This window comes from Falco biarmicus, chromosome Z (assembly GCF_023638135.1).
Source record: "Falco biarmicus isolate bFalBia1 chromosome Z, bFalBia1.pri, whole genome shotgun sequence".
In the NCBI taxonomy this organism is placed as follows: Eukaryota; Metazoa; Chordata; class Aves; order Falconiformes; family Falconidae; genus Falco; species Falco biarmicus.
In genome coordinates, this window is record NC_079311.1 from 69,740,210 (window position 1) to 69,762,399 (window position 22,190).

Below are 22,190 nucleotides of genomic sequence, written 5' to 3' on the forward strand. Positions count from 1 at the left end.
CCAGTATCAGCTGTGCAGTAATGAGGCATAAGGGACTCCACTGGTGGGAGCAACTTGGGCTTCAGACATTTGGGAAGGAAACTGTAAGGACAGGGTTGCAAAGGGAAAGGGTCTCCACTGGAGGCATTACTTGATGACAGCCTTCCACCCTGTCCTTCAGGGTAAGGAGGGGATTGCTCATGGTGCCTGCATGCTCCCACCCAGGCTGTGGCTGGGGCAGCACTGGGTCTAACAGCAGAGCATTGTTACTCTCCTACCAAATTAATGAATTGTTATTGAAAAGGGGAGAAAGAAATAGCCCAACTGTGCTTCCCAAACCACAGCCCTGCTACCGATTACCACATGAAATGCTCAATTTGCATTGGATTTAAATTACCTAAAAGTTAGTTTCATTGGTTAGACACACAGCCAGACTGTTCCTTTAATTCCACAGATATAGACCTTGTGCCTATACACTCAAAAACATAAAAAAAATGAGTTATACAGCTAAGTAAGCAGGCTTGTCCCCTCCATGTTATCAAAAGATTGGCTTGTTATCAGAAGCTAGGCATAAATACAATAACCAACTTTTACTTTCATGCTTAACACTGGGCCATGTTCTTCCACCCGCATAGAATCTCATCACATATTACTTGCACCTCAGAAAACACAAAACATAATAAAAAAGAATGTAAGTTACACTAATCAAATTGTTTGAAATTTTAATTGAGCTCCATGTTTGTTTTGCAACATTTTCTGAAAGGCTACGACGAAACGCAAGATTCATTTTGAATGAGACTAAATTAAAGCACAAATCCCAGGAAACAACCCTGCATTTGGTGAAGATTGAAGAGAAAAGCCTGATTTTAACCAATATCTACATGACTAACAGCCGTATTAGGGAACGTCCTTGCAAAATTTCCTCCCTTCAATTAAGGCTTTGAAAAGAAAATTTTTCAGAAATATGGAGCACCTCTAATCTCAGGACAATAACTAAGAATTAGAAGTTCTTAGCATCCTTGAACATAGAGCTAGACAATTATTTCCTAAATGAATCTAACTTTACAGTAAAGAGTAATCTTATTAAAAATGAGATTGATTCTTACCACTGGGAGCTGGCACTGTAACTGCCAGTCACTCAGCTGCTCCTAATTTATTGGATGAAACAAATAATGCAACTTTTCATGGTTGGTATTGTTTTATTGTCCAATATTGATTAAATTATTTACATTCCTACTTTTCAATCCACAGTTTAGCACTCATACCTATGGCTTTTACTTTTATGTTTAGCATATCTTTGTGTCAAGTGTCAGAATTCCATTTCAAAAAACCAGGAACCTGATACCATATAGACAAGTCTCCTATATATTTATGTTTAAACATATTCATTTTTAAAAAGGATGATTTATAAAATAAAGACTTTTCTGGTAGCTTTCTTTCAGCTCATGTTTACCATAGATTCTACTGAGCTTTTCCTATTTCAATATGTCCCTTTTAGAGTGTCAAGCTGACTCAATGTGGAATTGGTTTCTTCCCTCAGCTCCCTGCCACTAAATTTAACGCAAAAAAAAAAAAAAATCAGCAGCTGACAATATTAAGCAAAAATATAAAGCGCTATAACATAACCTACATTGCCTTTTACTCAGCTAGGTTGTTGGATAGTCTAGGAACTTTGTGGAAATTTGACCAGTCTGTGTTGAACAGGCACAGAATTTTTGTGCTCAGAGACCTCCAGCAACAATGTTTTTTTCCCCAGCCTCAAAGTTAGGGACCACTGTCAGGAACCAGCAGTCAGTCTGATCCAAAAATTCACAGGTATCCAATTGCCAATTAAAACAGAACCCACCAGATTTTACTGATTCTTCTGCCACAGACACCCTGCAAATCTATAACAAGACTTTGCTTCAATGGCAAGAGGAAAAGTTACTCTTTTTCTTTTCTTACGCAAGGATGCTGTAACAATGACACAAGCTATTCATTATTAAAATCCTCACAAAGCTGTCCATGTCTGTGGCAGTTTCTGTTTCATGGTATTACATGAATGGAAAAGTTATTTTCCACATGAGAAAAGTTTAGTAGTACATGAAGAAAGCTAATTTTGGTCCACTTGTCCAGCTTCCTAAGGACAGCATATTGGAAAGGTGACCACCAACAGTTCAAAAAACAATGTAAAAGTTAACAAAAATAATTTGGTATTTCATTCCTAAACCCACAGTGTGGTTATCTGTCCTAGTCATGCACCTTGTAATTCTGTGTGTCCACTAACTGTTGAGTTTTTAAGTCTTCAGCTTGTTCGTGATCTTCCTTATCTGCATCCTCTACTTGATTATGTTCCTTTTCTTCTGCTTCTCTCTGATCAACACTTTCATATTCCACTTGTTCAAGATCTGTTCCATCTATAAGTTCTGCCTGTACTTCTTCCATCTGTATTTGATTTACATGCTCAACTTGTAACTGCTCCACATGAACTTCAGCACCTTGTTCAGTTTCAATGTGTTCAACTTCCAAGTAACTAATTTGCACTTGTTCTTGCAGTTCATCCATCTGTGTGCCTTTCACTTGATTGTCCTGTATGAGATCCTGGTGCATCTGTTCCACAGTGACCTGTGCAGGATCCACTTGTACCTGAATTACTGGTAGGACATGGACTTGTTCCACTTGTTCTATTATAGTCATTGACGTTACTGGTTCAGCTTCCACTGGCAGAACCTCTTCTGTCACTATTCGTTCTGCAATATTGTGCATTTCTTTGAGATGCCTTCTCAGCTCACTGCCTTGCATAAACCACAAATCACATAAGGTACAGTGGTTGGGTTTGTCACCAGTGTGTATTACCAAGTGATCTTTGAATTGATCCCAGCTGTTAAACACGCTGTTACAAACCTGAAACAAAAGACAGAGTGTGTTGAACAGTGCCAAGAGAAATATGACAAAGTATAGTGCCTATTTCAGATCATGACTTCACATAGTGTAGCTTCTTGCTACTTGCATTAAAAAAAAACATATACGTTAGAGGTAAAAGCTTAAAAAGCTGAGAAGTCAGCTTCAGATCACCAGAAAACCTGGTATTTAGAAACAGCGTGCTACTTTGAATTGTGCATACACAGGATACCTACAAAATTTGTCAGTGAAGCATTTGAAAGCTTTCTTATTTTAACCTTATGTGAAATTCACATACAGCATCATGCCACAGTAATTGTCTGGTGCTAGTTTTGAGTGGAAAGCTATTTATGTAATAATACTGTAAAATGAAAGTGCAACACAAACTGTCCTTTTACTGAAGTTCTACTAGCTAACTCTTCCTTATCAGCTTTCATTTGCTCATGGCATCATGAGGTTTAACTGGCTAGACTGAACTACCCTATTTTGCCACTTCAAAAAAACACTTGAGTGATTTCAGCAGATAAAACTCTCTTAAAACTCCATCCCTTTTATTGCCTTCCAGCTAAAAGTACTGCCTCAACTGCAGACACATTGTTTTCACAAAGTACATGAGCACACTTCCTTCCCTTCAGCTGGTGCTAAGTTAAGTAGCCTGAAAACAACACAGAGGCTGCAGAAATGAATGAGGTGCCAGGGTAGCAGAAAGAGAACAGGGTAGATAGAGTCAGACTTAGAGCAGAGAAAGAGGCTCAGGACTCTTTGCCCATGCAAGTGTTCTTGGCTGCTGGCAAACAGTTTTGAAACTGAATTCTCCATCTTGTCCATCAGCCACAGCACAGAAGGATGATGAAATATCTGACAGGGATTAACTCAAGAACAGGTCTGTGTAGTGGAGCTAAATACTGCAGTTTTTCTGTTGAAGTCTGTTAAAACAGGTTTGTGATGCTAGTGCCATGCCTTTTTTTCTTTCCCAGGCTCACTTCAGAAAAGTTGCACATACACTTTTATAAATATTAACCTTACAGATAAGCACTCAAAATTACTTAGTCGCACATAAAGATAATGACTATCAGTCATACCCAAGCACGTTAAGTACTGTTCTTGCACATGGAGCTTAATTCAGTACTCAAGGCATACACTGAAGATCACCAAAAGTGCTCATAAAAGAAGCACAATTTTGTCTTCTCTTCTTTGTCCAGTGAGACAAGATTTATTTACTGAACACTACTCAAATTTAGTTCTAAAGAGAGAAAAATTCAAGAAAACTTTATCCAAGAATTGCTGTAGTTTTTGCAGGTTGAAGAAACACTAATCCACATTCACAAGTTCTGTGAGAGGATGTGGTATCAATTTAGCAAAAGAAAGCAATGACACAAAGTGATTAGACCAAAGGGTCACAAAGACAAAGCAGTATGTTCAAATGAAGCTGTTAAGTACAACTTTGTCTTATACGGTAATTCTCACATTCAGAACAAACTTATCTTTAAGATGAAGGTACACTCCCGAGAATTAACTTCAGAATAGTGTAACAACTAAATAGTGCAACGCCTCAGTGAAACTTCTGATTAAATGATTTGATTAGCAACATAAAATTAACTCATCTACTGCAGTATTCAACACATTCTGCGAATAAGATTACTCTCCTTTGGAACAAATAAAGCCAATATCCAGCCATTCTCTTCACTGCACAGTCCGATTTAACCTCAAGCCACAGCCACTCTGAGAACTGAATAATGTGAGATCCTTAAGGGAGAACATATGAGAGAGCATGTGAGAAACTGAGAGAGTGTGCACAAGAGAACATAAGACCACACACAATATAGAGCATGAGAGCAGCGTGTTTTATTCAAGACCATCACAGCAGTGGGGCAGCAAAAGAGCAAAAAAAAAATTGCTACAGCCAGCCTCACCTCTTGTATTTTCTAGCTTTTCAGAATCAGCTTTTAAAAGCTAAGTAACATATCTGAACAGCTTTTCAAATGTCAGTCACATATAGTGACCAAGTACCCTAGGTATCCATCTACAGCATTTATATTTGATTAAAAGATGTTACAGATTGTCATTGTAAGTTGGAATGACTTTCCAGACAAACTCAATTATGTTTGGTATCAAACAGAATAATAACAACAATAAGGGGAATATTTTCTATTTTGGACTCTTAAGTGAAGCATGCTTACAAGTAGGAAAGGCCTAGGTCAGTGCATCAAGAACCTTGAACATGAAGTAGAAAGATCAGTAAAATGCAGATGAACACTTACCTACCCATAAGAATCCCTCTGAGTATAAGTATTATGAGGCTTCATATCAGTAATTCCTTATTTAAAATAGAACTACTTAGATATAAGAACTTGTCTGCATGTTGCGGTTGAATGTGATCCTTGTATTTATTTCACTAGAAATAGCTCTTGGAGACATAAGCCCACTCTCGTTGCCTTTCCTGCTCAGTACTCCCACACTCCCTCGGCAGAGGAAGGAGGTATCCCGCCTCAGACTCTGCTACTTCCATTACCCACCTGGCATTCATACAGCTTCTTTCTTCCCTTTTTAGCTCCAGCTCCAGACTGACAAGCCGTCAGGTGACATTTAAGCGTGCTATTCCTGGCAAAACGTTCATGGCAGTTTGGACATTCAAATGGTTTTTCACCTGTTAAGACAGACACAGGGATTTGTAAGTGTATAAAACCAGCCAGTTTTCTGTCAGCTCTTTTTCCCCTCTCACCCTTTTGCGCAGGCTGATAAATATGCTGTAAAGGATGTGGCCACCTGGATTGTTCTACAGAAGAAAAGGAAGACATTCTGTGCAGATCTAATAAAAGGGCAAAAACTTAATGTGGACTCATAACTGTCATTTAGAAAAAAACCCATTACTACTGCTATTTATGGTACATTTAGGATTTTATGGAAATTTGATTACTATGCTGACAAAAGATCTTGAAGAAATAGCAGCTATTTCTCTCTTTTTATCTGATAATATTTACAATGAAAGAATCAACATTAGTAAATACCCAAAGTGACACATTAAAGAAGGAACTATTTAAATAATACAAAGGTTTACTTTCAAGAACAGTAACAGCTTATGCTTCACCGCTGAAAACTGAGCTCCAAAAAAAGAAGCTGGCATGGAATGAACACAAAATAACAATGCACCAGTATTAAAACAAACACACACCACCACCACCCCTCCCCACTCCAAAATACAGTGATGAGAAAGTACTGAGGGACATAAATGCGCACAAGTAAGATAAAAAATGCCTTCAGTTTGGCCACTTTATTTCAAACCTGGTACTAAATACAGAAGCCAGCTAAGGACAACAGCAGGGGAGGCTGAAAACAGGTGGTTTTCTCTTTTTCATTCAAAGTAGTATATTGTTATTACTGTCTTTAAGTAGTAACAAAGAACAACTGATGTCTCTGTTTACTACTTTCATCATGCATAAACACAATGAAATTCAAGGAAATTAAGTACAAAAAATTAGGAACAGTGTGTTTCTTCTGAAAATCTGGTAATTAATCTATGGAGGTACTGACACCAATATCACTACTGAAATAAATGGCTTAATGAACTCCAAAAAAGGCTGAGACATTTCAGTGAATAGCATAGGAATCCATCCTAGCTAGTTTAAAAGCCTGCATGTTCAGAAATGCAGTAGTTACTGACTATTGAGATGGAAAGCCAATAAATCTGTATTTTCAGAAATACAAAATTCTAGAAGTTCCTAATCAGCTTTTCAAAAGAAATCTACAAGTAGCCTATAATTCTCACTTACACACCTAAAGGCTACAGAAAAATGTTAAATGGTAGGCATATTCCCCCTCAGTGGTTACAAAATACTTTTTGAGACTGTTGTGCAGGTAATGCAGAGGATGCTGAACTGTCATCAGTCTTGCAGGTCAATGGTCACAGACTTGGCCCAAGCAACCGATGGATACTACAGAGCAAAACTCACACCACTTACCATCACTTATCCTGTGATCTGGTCCCATCTAAATAATTACTTAAAGGCACCAGTCAAGGATGGATTTATTCTATTCTTACTCAAATTCTTCACTAATCTTCAACATATTCTGCCAGAAATGTCCAGAAGTGACAATACAAAGATAATGGTGGCAATATCCAAAGGCCAAAAGACATTGTATGACTTTTTGCACAGTGCAAATCAATGCCATGACCTGGGCGGCACCAGTCAGTGTTACATATCTGCTATTAGTTAGAATTAATTAACCACATTTGATTAGGAACATAGAGTTTTAAGAAATATTTTAGTGGAATTTGTGTTTGCATAGCAACCAACAGCTACTATGAAATCCTCTGTACAGCCCCGTACCAAGGGTCAGAATCACCTAGTAGGAACGTTTAGAACTTAGGGAACAGTTTCATGATTGAATGCAGGATTGGATACAGTGATAACGTGTAGCCTAGGAGAATGTATTGAGATGTCAAAATGTAGAATTAATGGGAACTGGGGAGAGTCGAATGAAGCAACTTGTAGTTACCTGCCAAGAAACAGTGAATGTAGGTAAAAGGTAATTCTGGCAGGGGGTATTGCGACCACCGACTCATGTACCACCCACCTGAATAATACCCCAGACCCATTTCTAGACCTTTCTAACCTTTACTGCGCAGAATCAGATATGGGAGGGGAGTATATTAATGATTTTTGGGAAATACTATGTTTATGCATGAATCAGACAAAAACCCCTCCCTCCTTCTAGGTTCTGGAGATGATTTTCTTAATAGTTTGAGAGTTACATGACATGCAAGACATTTTTGAGGTATTTCTTCAGACACTCAGAAGCTGCTTAAGGCACTGTATGCATAAGTAAGAGAGAAACTCTGTGGATCTCCTTCCATTCTTTTATTGAGACGAAGATAATAATCATTAGTAACATCAAATTACTACATCGAAAAGAATTACCAACACTGATCAGGGCTCTACTTCTGCCCCACTTGCTATTTTCATGTATTTGCTAGTGTGATTAAGCAGCAACAGGATCAAATACTCTGTAGGACATTTTCTCCCAGGCCTTTTAATTTCATTTTAGCATTCAATCAATGCTATACAGAATTCAGAACTTAGAAAGACTTTGACTGAATGGGAATTTTTCCACTGACCTTAGGAGACCACAGTTAAATGTAGTATCTGTTTTGATTTTAAGCTTAAAGCTTTTCAAAATGGTAAACCAGAATTAGGTGCCATGCATTATACTTCTTGTAACAATATATATTTAGAAAGTACTCTGTACCTCCTCTGTGATGTCCCAAGTTCATTTGTGCCCAAAATCCTTCATTGCAACTGCAATCAACATATTGTGGTATTGGGGTTACTCTGTTAACCTGCCACAAAATTGTCTCTGAAAAGACTTTCGTAAAGTAGCTTGTATTTAGACTGCTCATCATGCAGAAACATTCCCTGCTTCGTGGGGGACAAGGATTTGCCAGAGTGTTTCTAAACGGAAGTTTTACGGGGCTCTTTGGAAGAGACTGGACACAGTGTCATATATCAATACTCTGTGAAGTCCCATACCCATATGTGGATAACTGGCTAGCTGAAAAGGGTCACATAGACATAGTCCAGCTGGCTGGACAAAAATGCACATCGCTCTCAGCTTTTCTGAAGTAAAGCAAAAATACACTATCCTTGGCTGTTCTTGTTACACAGTAACAGGAAGATCGCGGTGGGAAAAGAATGTTACAGGTGGGAACAGATAACTACAGAAGAGAAACTAGGGGCGGGCTTGGTATTTAGGCAACTAACCAATAATGAGCTTAACTTTTGTAATACGTATGAGCTAATTATAACAAGGCATAAAAGGTGACTGTAAGGCACAATAAACGAAGTCTGCTGATCACTCATATTGAGTGACTGTGTCTTCCCTCCGTTGCGACACCCATATGCAAAGAAATTCTAATTAAAAGGCTTTAACAACAATAAAAAGCTGCAGAAGAAACAGGGATGCTACCTTTCATTAAATTCTTACTGATAAGTCATGACTGATGTATTAAACAAAAACATCTAGAAGATCAGGACTGCATACATTTCGCATTCAGTTATCTGTATAATGCTCAGTATCTGTTCAGACAGTAGGCTTTTCAGTGAGGTGAAGCAGTAGCATCTTAACCTTCCATATTATAAAGAAGGAGCACAAGTAATTTTGTACTCAAAAGATGCCATACCAGATTTCAGAGGCAGATTTCACAGTAAAAAAAAAAGTACATACTACAGTGACTAGAAATGTTTTGCTGTGTTAATTAACAAAGAAAAATCAAATCATAAAGCAAGAGTGAAACTTTCCAAACAAGATGGATCCATAGGCATTTGCTCAGAAGTTCTGTTAGATACAGAAACCCTCTAAACTGAGAAGCTCACAGTTTAGACTGTATTTCAACAGAAACACTTACTAGTAAAATTATAACAATATAAGTAGCTCCTCAGCTTGGTACTTTTGAAGAAGGAAACATGCTTTAATAAAGATTTTGAAAAAATCTTTAAGATTTAATAGACTTGAGAGAGAAGCCTCATCAGTGCTTCCTGGGTTTAGGCACCTATTTTTAAGGCCCTCAATCCCTCAAAAGTTTACATCAATGGGAAACAGAACAAAACAAACAAAAAGGCAAACCATCATTTTAGTTGTAACTAGAAGCCAAGTGCTCAGGACTCGTGTTCTCTTCAGCACATTCCCTATTTCCCCAAAGCATGCAAAAACCTAAAATGCTAGAGCTAAGGTCATAACGACAGGACTATAGCAGTACTTTTACCTGTGTGCTTCCGGAGGTGCTCTTTAAAATGTCCAAAGTGGTCGAATTGCTTATTACAGTACTGGCATGTATGTATTTTCTTCCCAGGTCTTTGCTTCTTGCCGGCACCACCTTCATCAAGGTGGTAACAGGTGAGGTGCTGTTTCAAAGCACTCTCTCGTAGGTACCTTTTATTGCATATGTCACACTTGTAACTCTCAGTAGAGTGTGTTTTCATGTGTTCCTTAAAATGGTAAAACAATTTAAACGAACGGTTACATTTCTCACAGTGGAAGAAATTGTTCACGTGTGACAGCTGAAGTTCCACAATTTCAATACCTTCTACCTGTTTGCACGAGGGATCAGTTGCACTATCACCTTCTTCTTGGATCTGGCATTTTCTCTCTCCCTGACGATACTTGCTGGTGATATCTGCCAAAAGAGCCAAAGCAGATTCATCTGATGTATCTGTTGTCTGTATGTACTTTATGGATTGCTCTGCAGAAGCTACTTCTTCAAGTGTTTCAATGCTGTCATCTTCTACTTCAATTGTTCCTTCAGCAATCTCAACCTCAATTTCAACAGGCTCTGATTCTGCAGATGGCAGTGTTTCTGTGATAACATTAGAGGTTTCAGCTATTTTCCTTTTTTTTGGTTTATTTTTACCTTCTTCTTGATTTGATTCCAAGGGTGATGAATTTTCTTTGTTCCTGTAAAACATTCACATAAAAATGGTTAAGATCCATAAGCACTGACATAACAGATCCTGCCTAATACTGGCTTCTGAATCAACACTTTCTAGCTGTTTCTCAAAGACACTGAATGATTAATGACCACATAATCTGTGTGAATGTCAGAAGCTAATTTGCCCTTAACCTACACTCCTTAGAGCTGTAAAACATCATGGTTAAAGCTGCAGAGCCTTTGATATAAGGCTACAAAAGTGTTTTAAATAGCTTTGTTTGAATGACACAAAGCACCTATCAAGAAGAAAGGCCAGTTAGCTTAATAACATAAGTTTAGCTAAGAAACTCATGAAATTCTGTACTTTGAAAGAAAACTTCCCTGAATGAAGGAGTTCTCTGGCCTGCCTACTCAGAAATAATATTTAAGTCCTTCCTAAGGTATTCACCTCTGTGGTGAAAATTTACTAAATTGATGACTGCTTATGAAAAGTATTTGTCTTTAATTAGATATCGCTTAACTTGGACAGGGAGCTCAGGCAGCTCAAGGACAACTTTAATGAGTGGGTGGTGTTTGTCTTGAGCCCCCTGAACCAGCAAGATATGAGCAGGACCATCCAGACAACAAATATTGTGTGCAGCTGTGTCACGGTGGTAACTTCACCATGCTTGTGTGTCTGGCCAACGTTCCTGGTGTGCGTGAACCTTACGAATCATGAAATAGTGCACGCCTGCACTTAGCCTAAACATAAAAGTTTACACACACTGGGTGCGTAAACTATTTTGGTTTTTCACTGAGTATAAAGGCAGGCAAGCTCCAGGACTAGGCCAGAAGGTAATAAAATAAACTGCATTTATTCTTACATTTCATTTGGAATTCATTTTTGCTTGGTATCCAGTCAATCAGCAAAACAACCTCTTAAGCTCTGGAGCGTGTGCAATTGCCTGCAGCACTTACAGCTTGTTAGAAAACACTGCAGCTGTGACTTCACACGATAATTATTATAATATCTTGTACTTCAGGAAAGCACACAGCTAACAGCTGAGGTAAAAATAAAAGCCATTGGGATGTGCAAAGTGTTCTAGTTTAATGTTCTGGGCTTAAACACAACCCCCAGCTCTGTTCCTGTTCTCCCTGCACCATACACCCACAACCCCCTTCCTCTAAGATGTCAGGGATGATATGACATCTCAAACATAGAGCTCAGTGGGCCAATGCTTTCAAGTCACATCCTCAAGATTATCCACAGCACTTATGTGCTGGGGGTTTTATTACTGTTTATCAGTGTTGAAAATGAGTGGTTGTCTTCCCCTCAAATCAGACTGGCAGGAGTAAGCTGTGCTTTCACCTGCCTTTGCAGTCTGATGAACCCTTTTATATAATCTACTCCCCATCACTTTCACATTTTCTAGTAATAGCAGAGAGAAGGTTTTGCCCAGTATCTATATGTGGCTAATGATCTAATGCAGCACATAGCTCATTAAATTGCATCTTACTCTATTCAAACAGAGACAGACAGCAGAGGTAAACTTCCAGTTTCATCTAGCCTGGATCTCTGATGTCTAGAAGATGACAGTTACTTTGGACATTACTGCAAGGAGCTCCAGGATTGCATACCAGAAGAATGATCTGCTCAGCAAAGAGAAGATCATCATGCCTGACCACGCTGCATGAAACTTTGATTGGGGAAACACACGTACACCACAACTGCACTTGAAGGAATAACAGCTAGTTGTTTTCTTTCTAGTCTACATTATGCAATGTGCAACTCTTTGTTGCACTATACAAATAGTTCTATAATTATCTCTACCTCTGCTGAATTTTCTGAAGCCTTCCCCTTTCAAAGCTCTAACTGAGGCACTGTATTGCAGCTCTCCCCATCTTATTGTGGGGAACACAGACAGCAACAGTGGTACTCAAGTTTGTCTTTCTAACGAAAAAAACCCTGAAACAAACCAACCCAACCCCCACAAAAAACTTTTCAAAATCTACAAACAATGGAAATAACTCTAAGAATAGACTGGCTTGCATGTGCATTCATTAGGCAAAACAGTTTTGTCCTTGTAACACAAGAATTACAGCATTCACTAGTGACGCGTAACCAACAGACTGAGTAACATTATTCAACAGTGGAAAACAACTGCAGGCTGGACATTTCAGCTTGATGGATGGATCTGAATCCTGTTCACCGGCTCTGTCAGTGCACACTGACTCAAAGCGATACTGTTTAGAACACACTTCTTCATTTTCAAGTGTTATTTTTAAACTCCTCAAGCAGACAGCTAAGGTCTGCTTTTTCTCCTGAATAAAAAAACCATAAAGAATGTTTATTTCAGCGGTACCATACTTAAAAAAAAAAAAAAGAGAGGTGTTTGTGGGTAGGGTAGGACTACAAATGCGCAATTCCTTATCTTTCCTATTAAAAAAAATTACTACTTATTCAGTTCTCCTGCAAATCCACAGAATAAGCACAGAATAAGTTAATTTAGAAATAAATACTGATGTCAAAAAACCAGTTTCTAGTGCATCATGCCGTAGAGGGTTTTTCTAAAAAATAAAAATAAAATTTAGCTGGCTACTAGAGGAATCTGGGGCCAATGCCACTCTCCTTGGCTAATGTGTCTATGGGGAGACAATAAGGAAGCAACAGTCTTTCATCAGCTTGAATGCAAAGACCTTTCAGCAGGTCTAGAAGAGAAAGCAAAGATAACTGTAATGCTGGGAGCACTTATGGCCCCTCCTTCTGCTTCATGCCAGCAGAACAGTGTAGCATGCAGAAAGAATGAGAACATGACAGCACTTTGTGAAAGTGAGAGGGAAGGAAGGGGAAAAAAACCAGCATGATGGGACTGGCACCTGCTTTTCTCAGGTTGGACTTCGGTGATGGAGTACAGTTCCTGGCAGCGGCTAAAATGTGCCACAGCAACATCTGATTAAATACTGATCCTGTATAAAACTGATCATAACAGTTACATTCATTCAAAAGTTGAGACGTTAATTTTACAGCAAGAAGCTCTAAGATCACTGATTATTCTCCCAGAAATAGAAGAAAGATGCATGAAACCAAAACACTAGCATAAGCTTGTTTATGTGGTCTAGTGACACCTGAGGTACATCATCATCTAGTTACCTGAGGCACGTCACACCCAGCTGTCAACCAGGTGTGGGCCGTCAGATAGTACAGAGACCTGATATTAGTAATCACAAAGTCACAGCCCTACAATACCTGCAACACTGACCAGCCATGTCACTTTTCATTGAGTTCCAGCCCAAAGAATGTGACATTCATTTTTCAGCCTGTATAATTCTGACCCATATCTTATAATAGGAGAGTATATAGTCCCACACAAGTTTAGCAGATTCCAGGATAAGGAACAGCACTGCAAAATACAGGCAGCCAGCTCTCATAAAAGGATTCTTGTGACTCTACATTTCAGTGGTGGGAAGAAAAAGAGGTTTATATGCTTACCTGGTTTCAAGTGCTTTGATCGCTTCTAACATTTGTAGATACTCAGCTGCCTTCCAAACATCATTTGCTTCTTCCTCACCTTGGACCATTAGTTTTGCTGTATAGGTGAACTCAATTAGGTGACGAAATGCCATGTTACTTACACCTGTATAGAGGCAAGAAAAACAACAGTTTCTTTTCAAAATTCCTCAGTCTCATCTATCTGATGAATCTTGCACGCTCGCCTGCTCACCATTTGGCTCACAGTATTGTACCTGCCAGTTTCATGAAGATAACACCCTTAAAAGGCTCATGCTGGAAAATAAAGCCTACTATAGAAACATGTGAATCTGGAGCAACTACAGAGTTATGCCACGACAAAGATAAAAGGAAGGATAAAAAGGGACAAAATGTTGTTTGAATAATAAAATGTACAGATTTAAACAGAAAAATATAATATCTCTCTCAAGAGACCTCTGAGCAGCAAGTTACTGGAGGCTGCTCCAGGAATTTGCTGCCTGCCTATCAGGCAAGTACTGCTCCATGTCTATCCTGCTCTTGCATCCCAAACAAGGAATCTGCCATTGGCCATCACAGGTAGCCTTTTCCATCTGACTGGAACGGCTGTTTCAAGGGAAAAGATTGTATGTCATACTGCTAGTCCTAAAAACATACAAGGTCCGCCTACCTCTGTTAGTCATGTATTGGGGGGAAGGCAAAAAAAAAAACCCAACCCCAAAAAACACAACCCACCCACAGAACCTCAAACTTTCCCTTCCAAAAGATTTAATTCAGGACTGTTCTTCTTAATTTTTCTTCAGGGGATGCTTTTTTCCACTGGTGGTAGCCGCCTTAGAACAACACAAGAGCTAAGATCTGGAAAGCTAATTGATACGACCAAGCATATAAGTAAGCCCATACAAAGGATACTACATTCATTTCTAGCTTGGGCACACAACTCTGAAGGTTTTTATTTGCACAAATCAATTACCTTCGATCTCCACCAAGGGCTCCTGTGTGAAATCTTGGAAGAATTTGTAGAAGAATTGGCTACAGGCAGCAAGAACAGCCTTATGAGCTTTGAAATGGTGACCTACAAGGAGAGACAAAAGTTTTGATTTAGGATAATACCTTCTTCACTCACAGCGCAGAATAAGTGCAGATGCAGAAAAGAGATCACTTAGTCTACAAATTTATTCCAGCAGCACCTAGTCCCTTAGTATGTCTCCTTGTAACATGGGATACTACTGCAGCTAGCCTGTCCCATCTCATGCAGACCCTTGCTGGCATCACTGACCTTGCTGAAACTCTGCAACTCAACCAGCTGGAGGACCCACTCACTCTAGCATTTCTCTTCTCACATATTTAAGTTATGCGAGTCCTACACAAACTTTGTTGCTGTATTCCTTTTTCTTGGGCTCTGGTCTCAGGTTTTACCCAGGTCTTCCTTGTTTTTTGTCACTTTTACAGACTGTAGGAGACCAATGGGAAAAACAGTCAACTTGACACCATGGAAAGCTCAGAAAGGTGCAAACACCAGCAGGAGATGAAATTCCTTAAGGGAACAGGGGGTGGAGATCCCCTTAGCCTGTCCCAGGAAGGTCTCAAAAACTCGAGTAACATCTCCAACACTTTCAAGATCAAGCAAAAGGTTACTTTGTATGAACTAAAGACTGTTAAGAGGGAACAGCCTGCCGAAGGGTAAATAATGGCCCAAGAAGCAGCGAACAGAGTCAGCAGATTTCTGCAGTAGCTGGAGGAAAGGTAATATGGCTCAATTCAAGACCAAAAAGACTTGCCGAACCACACCCATAAGGAGCATGCATGCTATGTTACATGGCAAGTGAGGCTGATTCTCATAAGAGATGGTCCAAAGAGGAAGGCAAGTGCCAAATAAAAGAAGGGACTTCAGGATGAGTGCTCCTACACAAAACATCCCCCATCGGCAGCCCCAGTGCTGGATCCAGGACTGGTGATCTCTCTCTCTCCCCGCCCCCATCCCCGTCTATGGAATAAAAGTCTGTTTGCCTATGGACCTCTGCTACTGTGTATACCCTACTCCAACCAAAAGAATCAGTGAATCAGAGTCACTCCTCCCTCCTTCTTGGTGAGATGTGACACAGACTGATGTATTTTATCACTATTTCTGCCAGCATAAACACCACTGCAGAACAGAAGCGGTTCTGCTCTGTTCTTTGTGTTTTCCAGACTACATATCCCCCAACAAGGCAACAGCGTTCTCCCAGGCACAGGCATGGACAGTCATAAGGCCCCATGGGACTAAGGTAAGAGAATTGACATAGATTAGATCTACACAACAGCTTTGAGCTCAACACATGGATCTGGCAATGCCAGAGCAGGAACAAACATGCAGGATAAGTTTTGTGCAAGCGCTGTCAGTGAAACTATGGCAGCTTCTGAAGAGTAATTTTTCTCTTTATTGACTTACTTTTTTCCAATTTGTGTTCTGTAGAATCCTTTTCCTTCAAGCAAGTCTTTACTACCCTTTTAAAGATCTGGTGGTACTCCTTTAGCTAAGCCTGTCCTAGTGGACACGGCCTGTTGTACTTGAACTCATCTGTTCTAAGACATGTTTGGGATAAGAAGCAATCTAGGTAATCCATCAGACACCATCTTTTCTAAGGAGATAATAAGCCCTTGTATCTCTGTCATCCTTTTAAACTAATACTTTTGTCCTTAGAACACATAAGAGAAGTGAGTGCTTCTACCCTATTTTAACTATATCACAGAAGGCTGGCATTGGAAGGGACCTTGGGAGATCATCTAGTCCAAGCCCCTGCTAAAGCAGGTTCATCTACAGCACACTGCACAGGATCGCATCCAGGCGGGTTTTGAGTATCTCCAGAGATAGAGACTCCACAGCCTCTCTGGGCAGCCTGTTCCAGTGCTCTGCCACCCCCAAAGTAAAGTTCCTCCTCAGATTCAGGTGGAACTTCCTGGGTTGCAGTTTGTGCCCATTGCTCCTTGTCCTGTCACTGGGCTCTACTGAAAGGGGCCTGGCCCCATTCTCCTGACGCTCGCCCTTAGGATACCTGTATGCATTGATCAGATCCCATCTCATTCCTTCTGCAGGCTAAACAGGCCCAGCTCTCCCAGCCTTTCCTCGTCACAGAGATGCTCCAGTCCTCTCATCATCTTCATATTAAAATAGTAGGCAGATACCAGAGAAGCAAGAAGTAAATCTTATTTCAAGGTGTGTGTGGGGTTGTGGTGGTGGGCGTTTTTTTGTTTTGTTTTTGTTGTTGTTTTTGTTAAACACAAGTTTGTACAAGTTCTCTGCATGCAAAACATTCAGCTCAAGTTAGGGAAAAATATGTTAACAATGTTTTGGAAATCCTTAACATGTTAAATGCCACACAGAAGTTTCAAAGTGGGCTTCTGTCTGAAAATATTTAGCCCCTCATTTGGAAAAGCAGAAGCAAAATTATTAATCACTGGATTAATTTATTAATAAAATTATTAATCACTTCTGGAGACTCTCTTCGTCCCCAAGATTTAAAATGAAACTCTGCAAGAAACCCCCACACTGGGACAGAACCAAGTACTTATTAGCAGCCCTGTTTGACAGCTGACCTGTGACAAACCAAACAGCTTCCCAGCCCAGCCTTCACAATTCTCTGTATACCAACTGGTTCTCAGGTGTGTACGTACCATCGACAATCAGAGTGATATCTGTAAACTGGTCCTGCTCACGTTGCTCATTTAGTCTATCCAGAATAACTTTATAGTGTTCAGGGAATTCCTGGATACATTCCATCGTTTCTTCAGCTTCCATGGCAAAAGGCCTCGTCTGCAAAAGATGTGGTATGACAGTAAGAATACCGCACCGCTCAGTAAATAGTATGCATAGTCAGGCTGGTATACAAACATGAAGTAACTGGCACTTTTCAGGGACTACGAAACCAATAGAAACACTAAACTGTCTTGGTAACAGGTTTACCTGATTTTAGCTGACAGGTAGGAAATGGTAGGGTTAATGAAAATACAGTCAATGTGGGTAAGTGTATTGCTTTATTCTACAGATTCAGCAGGGACCCACCTTCCTTAGAGAAAATATAGCAGGGATGTAACCTCTCCACAGCAATTCAACACCACAGCAGCATAATATCAGAGTATTTGTAGTTACTTCTTGGAATTCCACCAATCCACTTGGTGGGAGAACAGTTCTTAAAAATGGTCATATTCCAAATCAGATTTTGTGCCTAGTGAACACAAGATGTTTACTTCTTTACAAGATTTTTACTTACAAGATGTAAGGATGTAACAAAGCAGCCCTTTTCAGTCTCTGAGTACATAGGAGTTGCCAGCGGTTTAATGTGCTATCACATCCAAAACTAAAGAGCATCTTATTCACCCAGCCTACTTCTCCCCTGCCAGGTGAAAGATTCTTTGTGAACCTTTTGAAAGAGGCACATACGCTTGTGATCTGATGGCCCTTCCCCCCTTACTTATACAATAAACATAGCTGGGGGTGGGTGTTGCAAAGGGTCTCAGACCTGAAGAGGTTTAGCAGAATTCTGTCTGTGGAGGAAACGCAGATGTTAAGTCTGCTGTTTATGCAAAAGAACCTCAGGAGAGAGCCCCAGTGACTCAATGAAAGCATTTCACAAATGAAGTCCAGGCAAAATGACTTTAGATCTGTGCAGTAGCACTCATCTTCAACTCCCATGGCTCAGACCGAGAACGGCGCAGAAAAAGCAAAGATAGGTCAAAGTCACATTAGCACAGAAACATTGCTTGCTTACACAGCCTAATCCACTTTGAAGAACATGGGGTTTCTGACAGGCTTGCATGAATCTTAAAGGAATTTGAGACATACCCTTCGCTATACTGTTATACCTAGTACGGAGAAAAGGAAGGAAGTTAGGAGAGCAGGTAGTATCAAACCAAACATTGACTATAAAGACAGGAATTTCTGGTGTGACAAAAAAGCTTAGTTGCCAGCTGGGATTAAAACATGACACTGCTGTTACAGCTTTGCCAAGATGCTGAAATACCTATCAGGGTCTTAAAAGGAACAGAGAAGATCAGCCTGTGAGGGCAAGAGGGAAGGTGAGGTAGAAGGCAGCAGATGCCTTCAACAACAAAATTTTGACTTGTAACTCTCAGGATTTCCACTTACCCAAATGCAATTTACTTCCAAATGTTTGTAGGGGTATCTTACCAAAACCCTCATCACAATAATAGAGTAACCTGCCCCCGAAGAAATCCAAGAAATTTTAAAAAGCCTTTCTCAGAACACTCTAAAAACATGAATGACAAAACATAGAGCTTATGATGACTACTTTGTCATGAATTAACACAACTAAAGTGTGAACTTAGTGTGTATGTAAAAGCAGTTGCAGCATTGAGTATTCTCATTTTAAAAACTCACATTGCAGAAAAAAGCCCAATCGAACCATACGTATTCAGTAAGAGCAGGACTACTTTGGAGGAAGAACTGAGAGGTACAGTCGAGAAGACCAAGAAGCCGTGCAAGACAGAAGCGAGATCCAAGTTGCCACTTACGAGTAGGCACATGGCCATGTGATGGGAACTGCACTACTTCAGCTGTTTAGACAACTGATGGGAACTGGACTCCTTGTTTACCTTGATTTTCTTGGAAGACCCAGTCAACTACTGACTTAACCTTAACCTTACCAGCTTGTAATGGGATGCATCTCATGTGATGCACTGCGATCTGTACATCTGTTTTTATCAGTCTACCTCAATGAAGCCCTATTATCGTTATCCTCCTGGACTGCCACAGGGACTCCCTGCATTTGAGGCACTAGACACGTGCTTTCTTTGCCTACGTGGCCGATACAGGAACGCAAGCAGTCAGAGCAGTGTCACGGCAATTCGGATGACCCAGAGAGGCAGAATAAGCGCTGGCCAAACGGCCGCCATCTCGCTGCAGCCGTACAGGGGCAGGGGGATCCGAGGGCTGCCTGGCGGGGCACCGCAGCGGTCGCCTCCAGGGCCTCCTCGTGCGCTTCGCCGCGCGCTTTTCCCCAAGCGGGAACAACCGCAGGGCAAGGACGCCCAGCCAGCCCCGGGTCCCCGGCGTCGCTGGGGGGGGCAGCCCCGCCACAGGCCGGGCAGGAGGGGTGAGGGTCCCGGTGCCCTGGGCGGCCGCCCCGCCCGCCCCGCGGCTCTGGCGCGCTCCCGCAGGCCCCGCCCCCGCCCAGCCCCGGCTATCGCGCCCCGCGGCGAGCCACGGGCCCCCCGCACCCCCGTCGCGGCCCCATTAGCGGGCGCTGATGGCAGTCAGCAGAGCCCCCACCAATCGTAACGCGGTGGCAGAGCCCGCCCCAGGCCGAGGAGCCAATGAGCGGCCGCCGAGTCCCAGGAGCGGGAGAAGGCGGAAGGCCTAGCCAGCGCCGAGTGCCCGCCGGGCATGGGCGCTCCGAGAGCGCTGCGAGCGGCCGCCGGCGGGCGAGAACGTCCCATCGGGGCGCCCCCCCCCGAGGAGCGGGACCGGCCGGTGCCGGCCCGAGCCGCCCGCTCGGCAGCACCGCCGCCTCGTTGGTCCTTATTACGTCATCAAAGCGCGCATTAAATCGATCCTTTTCAATTCCCGGCCGGGTCGCGGCCCGGCGGCGCGGCGCCCCGCGGGGTGGGTAGGTGGTTCCGCTAAGTACTCACCGCGAGGAGCCGCTCGCCCCGCCGCGCCCGCTCCGCCGTTACCGCTTCCTGCTCGCTAGCACGGTGGAAAGCAGGGTGAGCGCCGGCCAATCGCGACTCGCATTCCCGTCCTGCCCCGCGCGAGGGAAGTGACGTCAGGGTCACCTTTCACACGGCGGGGCGGGGCGGGGCGGGGCGGGGCGGGGCGGGGCGGGGCGGGGCGGGGCGGGGCGGGGCGGGGCGGGGCGGGGCGGGGCGGGGCGGGGCGGGGCGGCGCCGTGCGTTCTGGGAGCTGTGGTCGCTGCGCCCGCGCCCGCGCCCGCGGGGCGGTGCTGCCGCTACGAGCCGCGGCTGCGGCGGGGGCTGCCCCGCTCCCCGCCCAGGGCCTGCACCGTCCCGGCGCCGCTGGGCAGCCGGTAGTGCCCGCGCCGGGTGGGGGCGCCGCGGGAGGCGGCGGCTCCGGTGGCCTCCCCGGGCCGGAGCAGTGCCGCGATCCCCGGCGGCGGCGGGAGGCGCCGTGGCGGCCGGCAGGCGCCCGCCTGGGGGCGGTGTAGCGATGGGGAGGCGGCCGGGGCAGTTCCGCCGCGGCGGGGGCGCGTGGCGGTGGAAGGAGCGCGCGGCTGGAGCCGTGGTGAGGCCCGGCGCTGTGCGGGGCGAGGCGGGTCGGTGCAGGCGCCCCGCAGCAGGGGGCTGGCGGCCGGCGCGGCCTTTGCTGCCACGGGGGCCGGGAACGCGGGGCGCGGCCTGGCCCTGATGGCGAACGCGCGTTTCCTCTGCCGGGCGCGCTCGGTCCGTGCGTGGCGGCGTTTGGTGCGAGTGACCGCGCTCGGCGTGCGGCCCGCCGGGAAGTTATCGAGCGAGCCCTGCGGTGGCGGCCCACAGGAGCACGGGCACCCCACCTGCCGGGCTGTGTCACCACGGCACTCGGCACCCCTGGGATTCTGAGCCCCTCGTGGAGCCAGCCCCCTCCGTTACACAGCCTCTCTGTCAACGCAGGGCACGCACACCGCGTTGTTCGCCTTTTCCAGTTTAAACAGAGTAGTACTCAAAATAATCATCATGAAGTGGCGTCAAAAGCTGCACTGAAATACCGCTTAGCAAGGCTACTGTTCCTTTCTGTGGTGCCCAGCTCCCCCCCTCTAACTTCAAATCCCAACAGATGAAGAAGAAAACGGCCAAGCAGTGCCTAAAAGCTAGAGCACAGCTGCTGAGTGACTTGGCTGAGGCACCTGAAGAAAAGGTAACAAGTGAGTGGCCCCTCTGCTACCCTGTCTGGGTGCTGGCAACGTGAAACTTGGGTTCCTCTTCTAGGCCAGAGTATTCAGGGGCACCCCTAGTCAGTCAGCCTTCATGTGTTGTCACCAGATGAAAACATACTCATCCAAATAAACCAGTGTAATAATTTAACTTGTCAAAACAGACAATGATTGTCCCTTTGATGGCCTTAATGTCAATCATGATGACAGAAGAGTTGCCGCATGCGATGGCTATTTGCCCATGTAATTCATGTGAATTAACTTTATGAACTCCACTGCTTTTCCCTGGTGCCACATCTACATGACTGGGTTTGCTGTGTTCATCCTCCACTAAGAAGGGTAAATGCCCATGAAGTTAAGGCAGCCTTCAGCATAGAAATCCTGCAACATAAAAAACCCTCATAAATAATAGACATTCAGTCAAGTTAAAATTAATTGTTACCTAGTCTTTAATACATAAATCCCTAAGAGACTGTGCAGTGTTTTATAATACAGTAATAAAAAAAGTTTTTATCAGTATGGATGTTTTCTCATGTAATATAAAAAAGTTTGAAGTCAAGTTTATGTCCTTTTGATT

The 22,190-nt window shown here is 43.0% G+C and overlaps 1 protein-coding gene across 4 annotated transcripts; it reads right to left on the reverse strand.

Annotated features, from left to right (window-relative positions):
- Positions 1-687: 687 nt before the first annotated feature.
- On the reverse strand, positions 688-20,530 carry ZNF131 (zinc finger protein 131). Of its 4 annotated transcripts, XM_056325228.1 has the most exons (8): positions 20,379-20,530; positions 17,403-17,541; positions 14,722-14,823; positions 13,752-13,896; positions 9,945-10,308; positions 9,620-9,842; positions 5,376-5,506; positions 688-2,862 (listed from the first exon to the last, which is right to left on the reverse strand). In XM_056325228.1, the coding sequence occupies exons 2-8, from the start codon at positions 17,524-17,526 to the stop codon at positions 2,209-2,211; spliced, it is 1,743 nt and encodes a 580-aa protein (XP_056181203.1). In that variant the 5' UTR covers positions 17,527-17,541; positions 20,379-20,530; the 3' UTR covers positions 688-2,208. The 4 variants fall into 4 exon arrangements, with proteins under 4 accessions (XP_056181203.1, XP_056181201.1, XP_056181202.1 ...); XM_056325226.1 differs by having other exon boundaries at positions 9,620-10,308; XM_056325227.1 differs by lacking the exon at positions 20,379-20,530 and adding an exon at positions 17,791-18,655 and having other exon boundaries at positions 9,620-10,308.
- Positions 20,531-22,190: the final 1,660 nt, after the last annotated feature.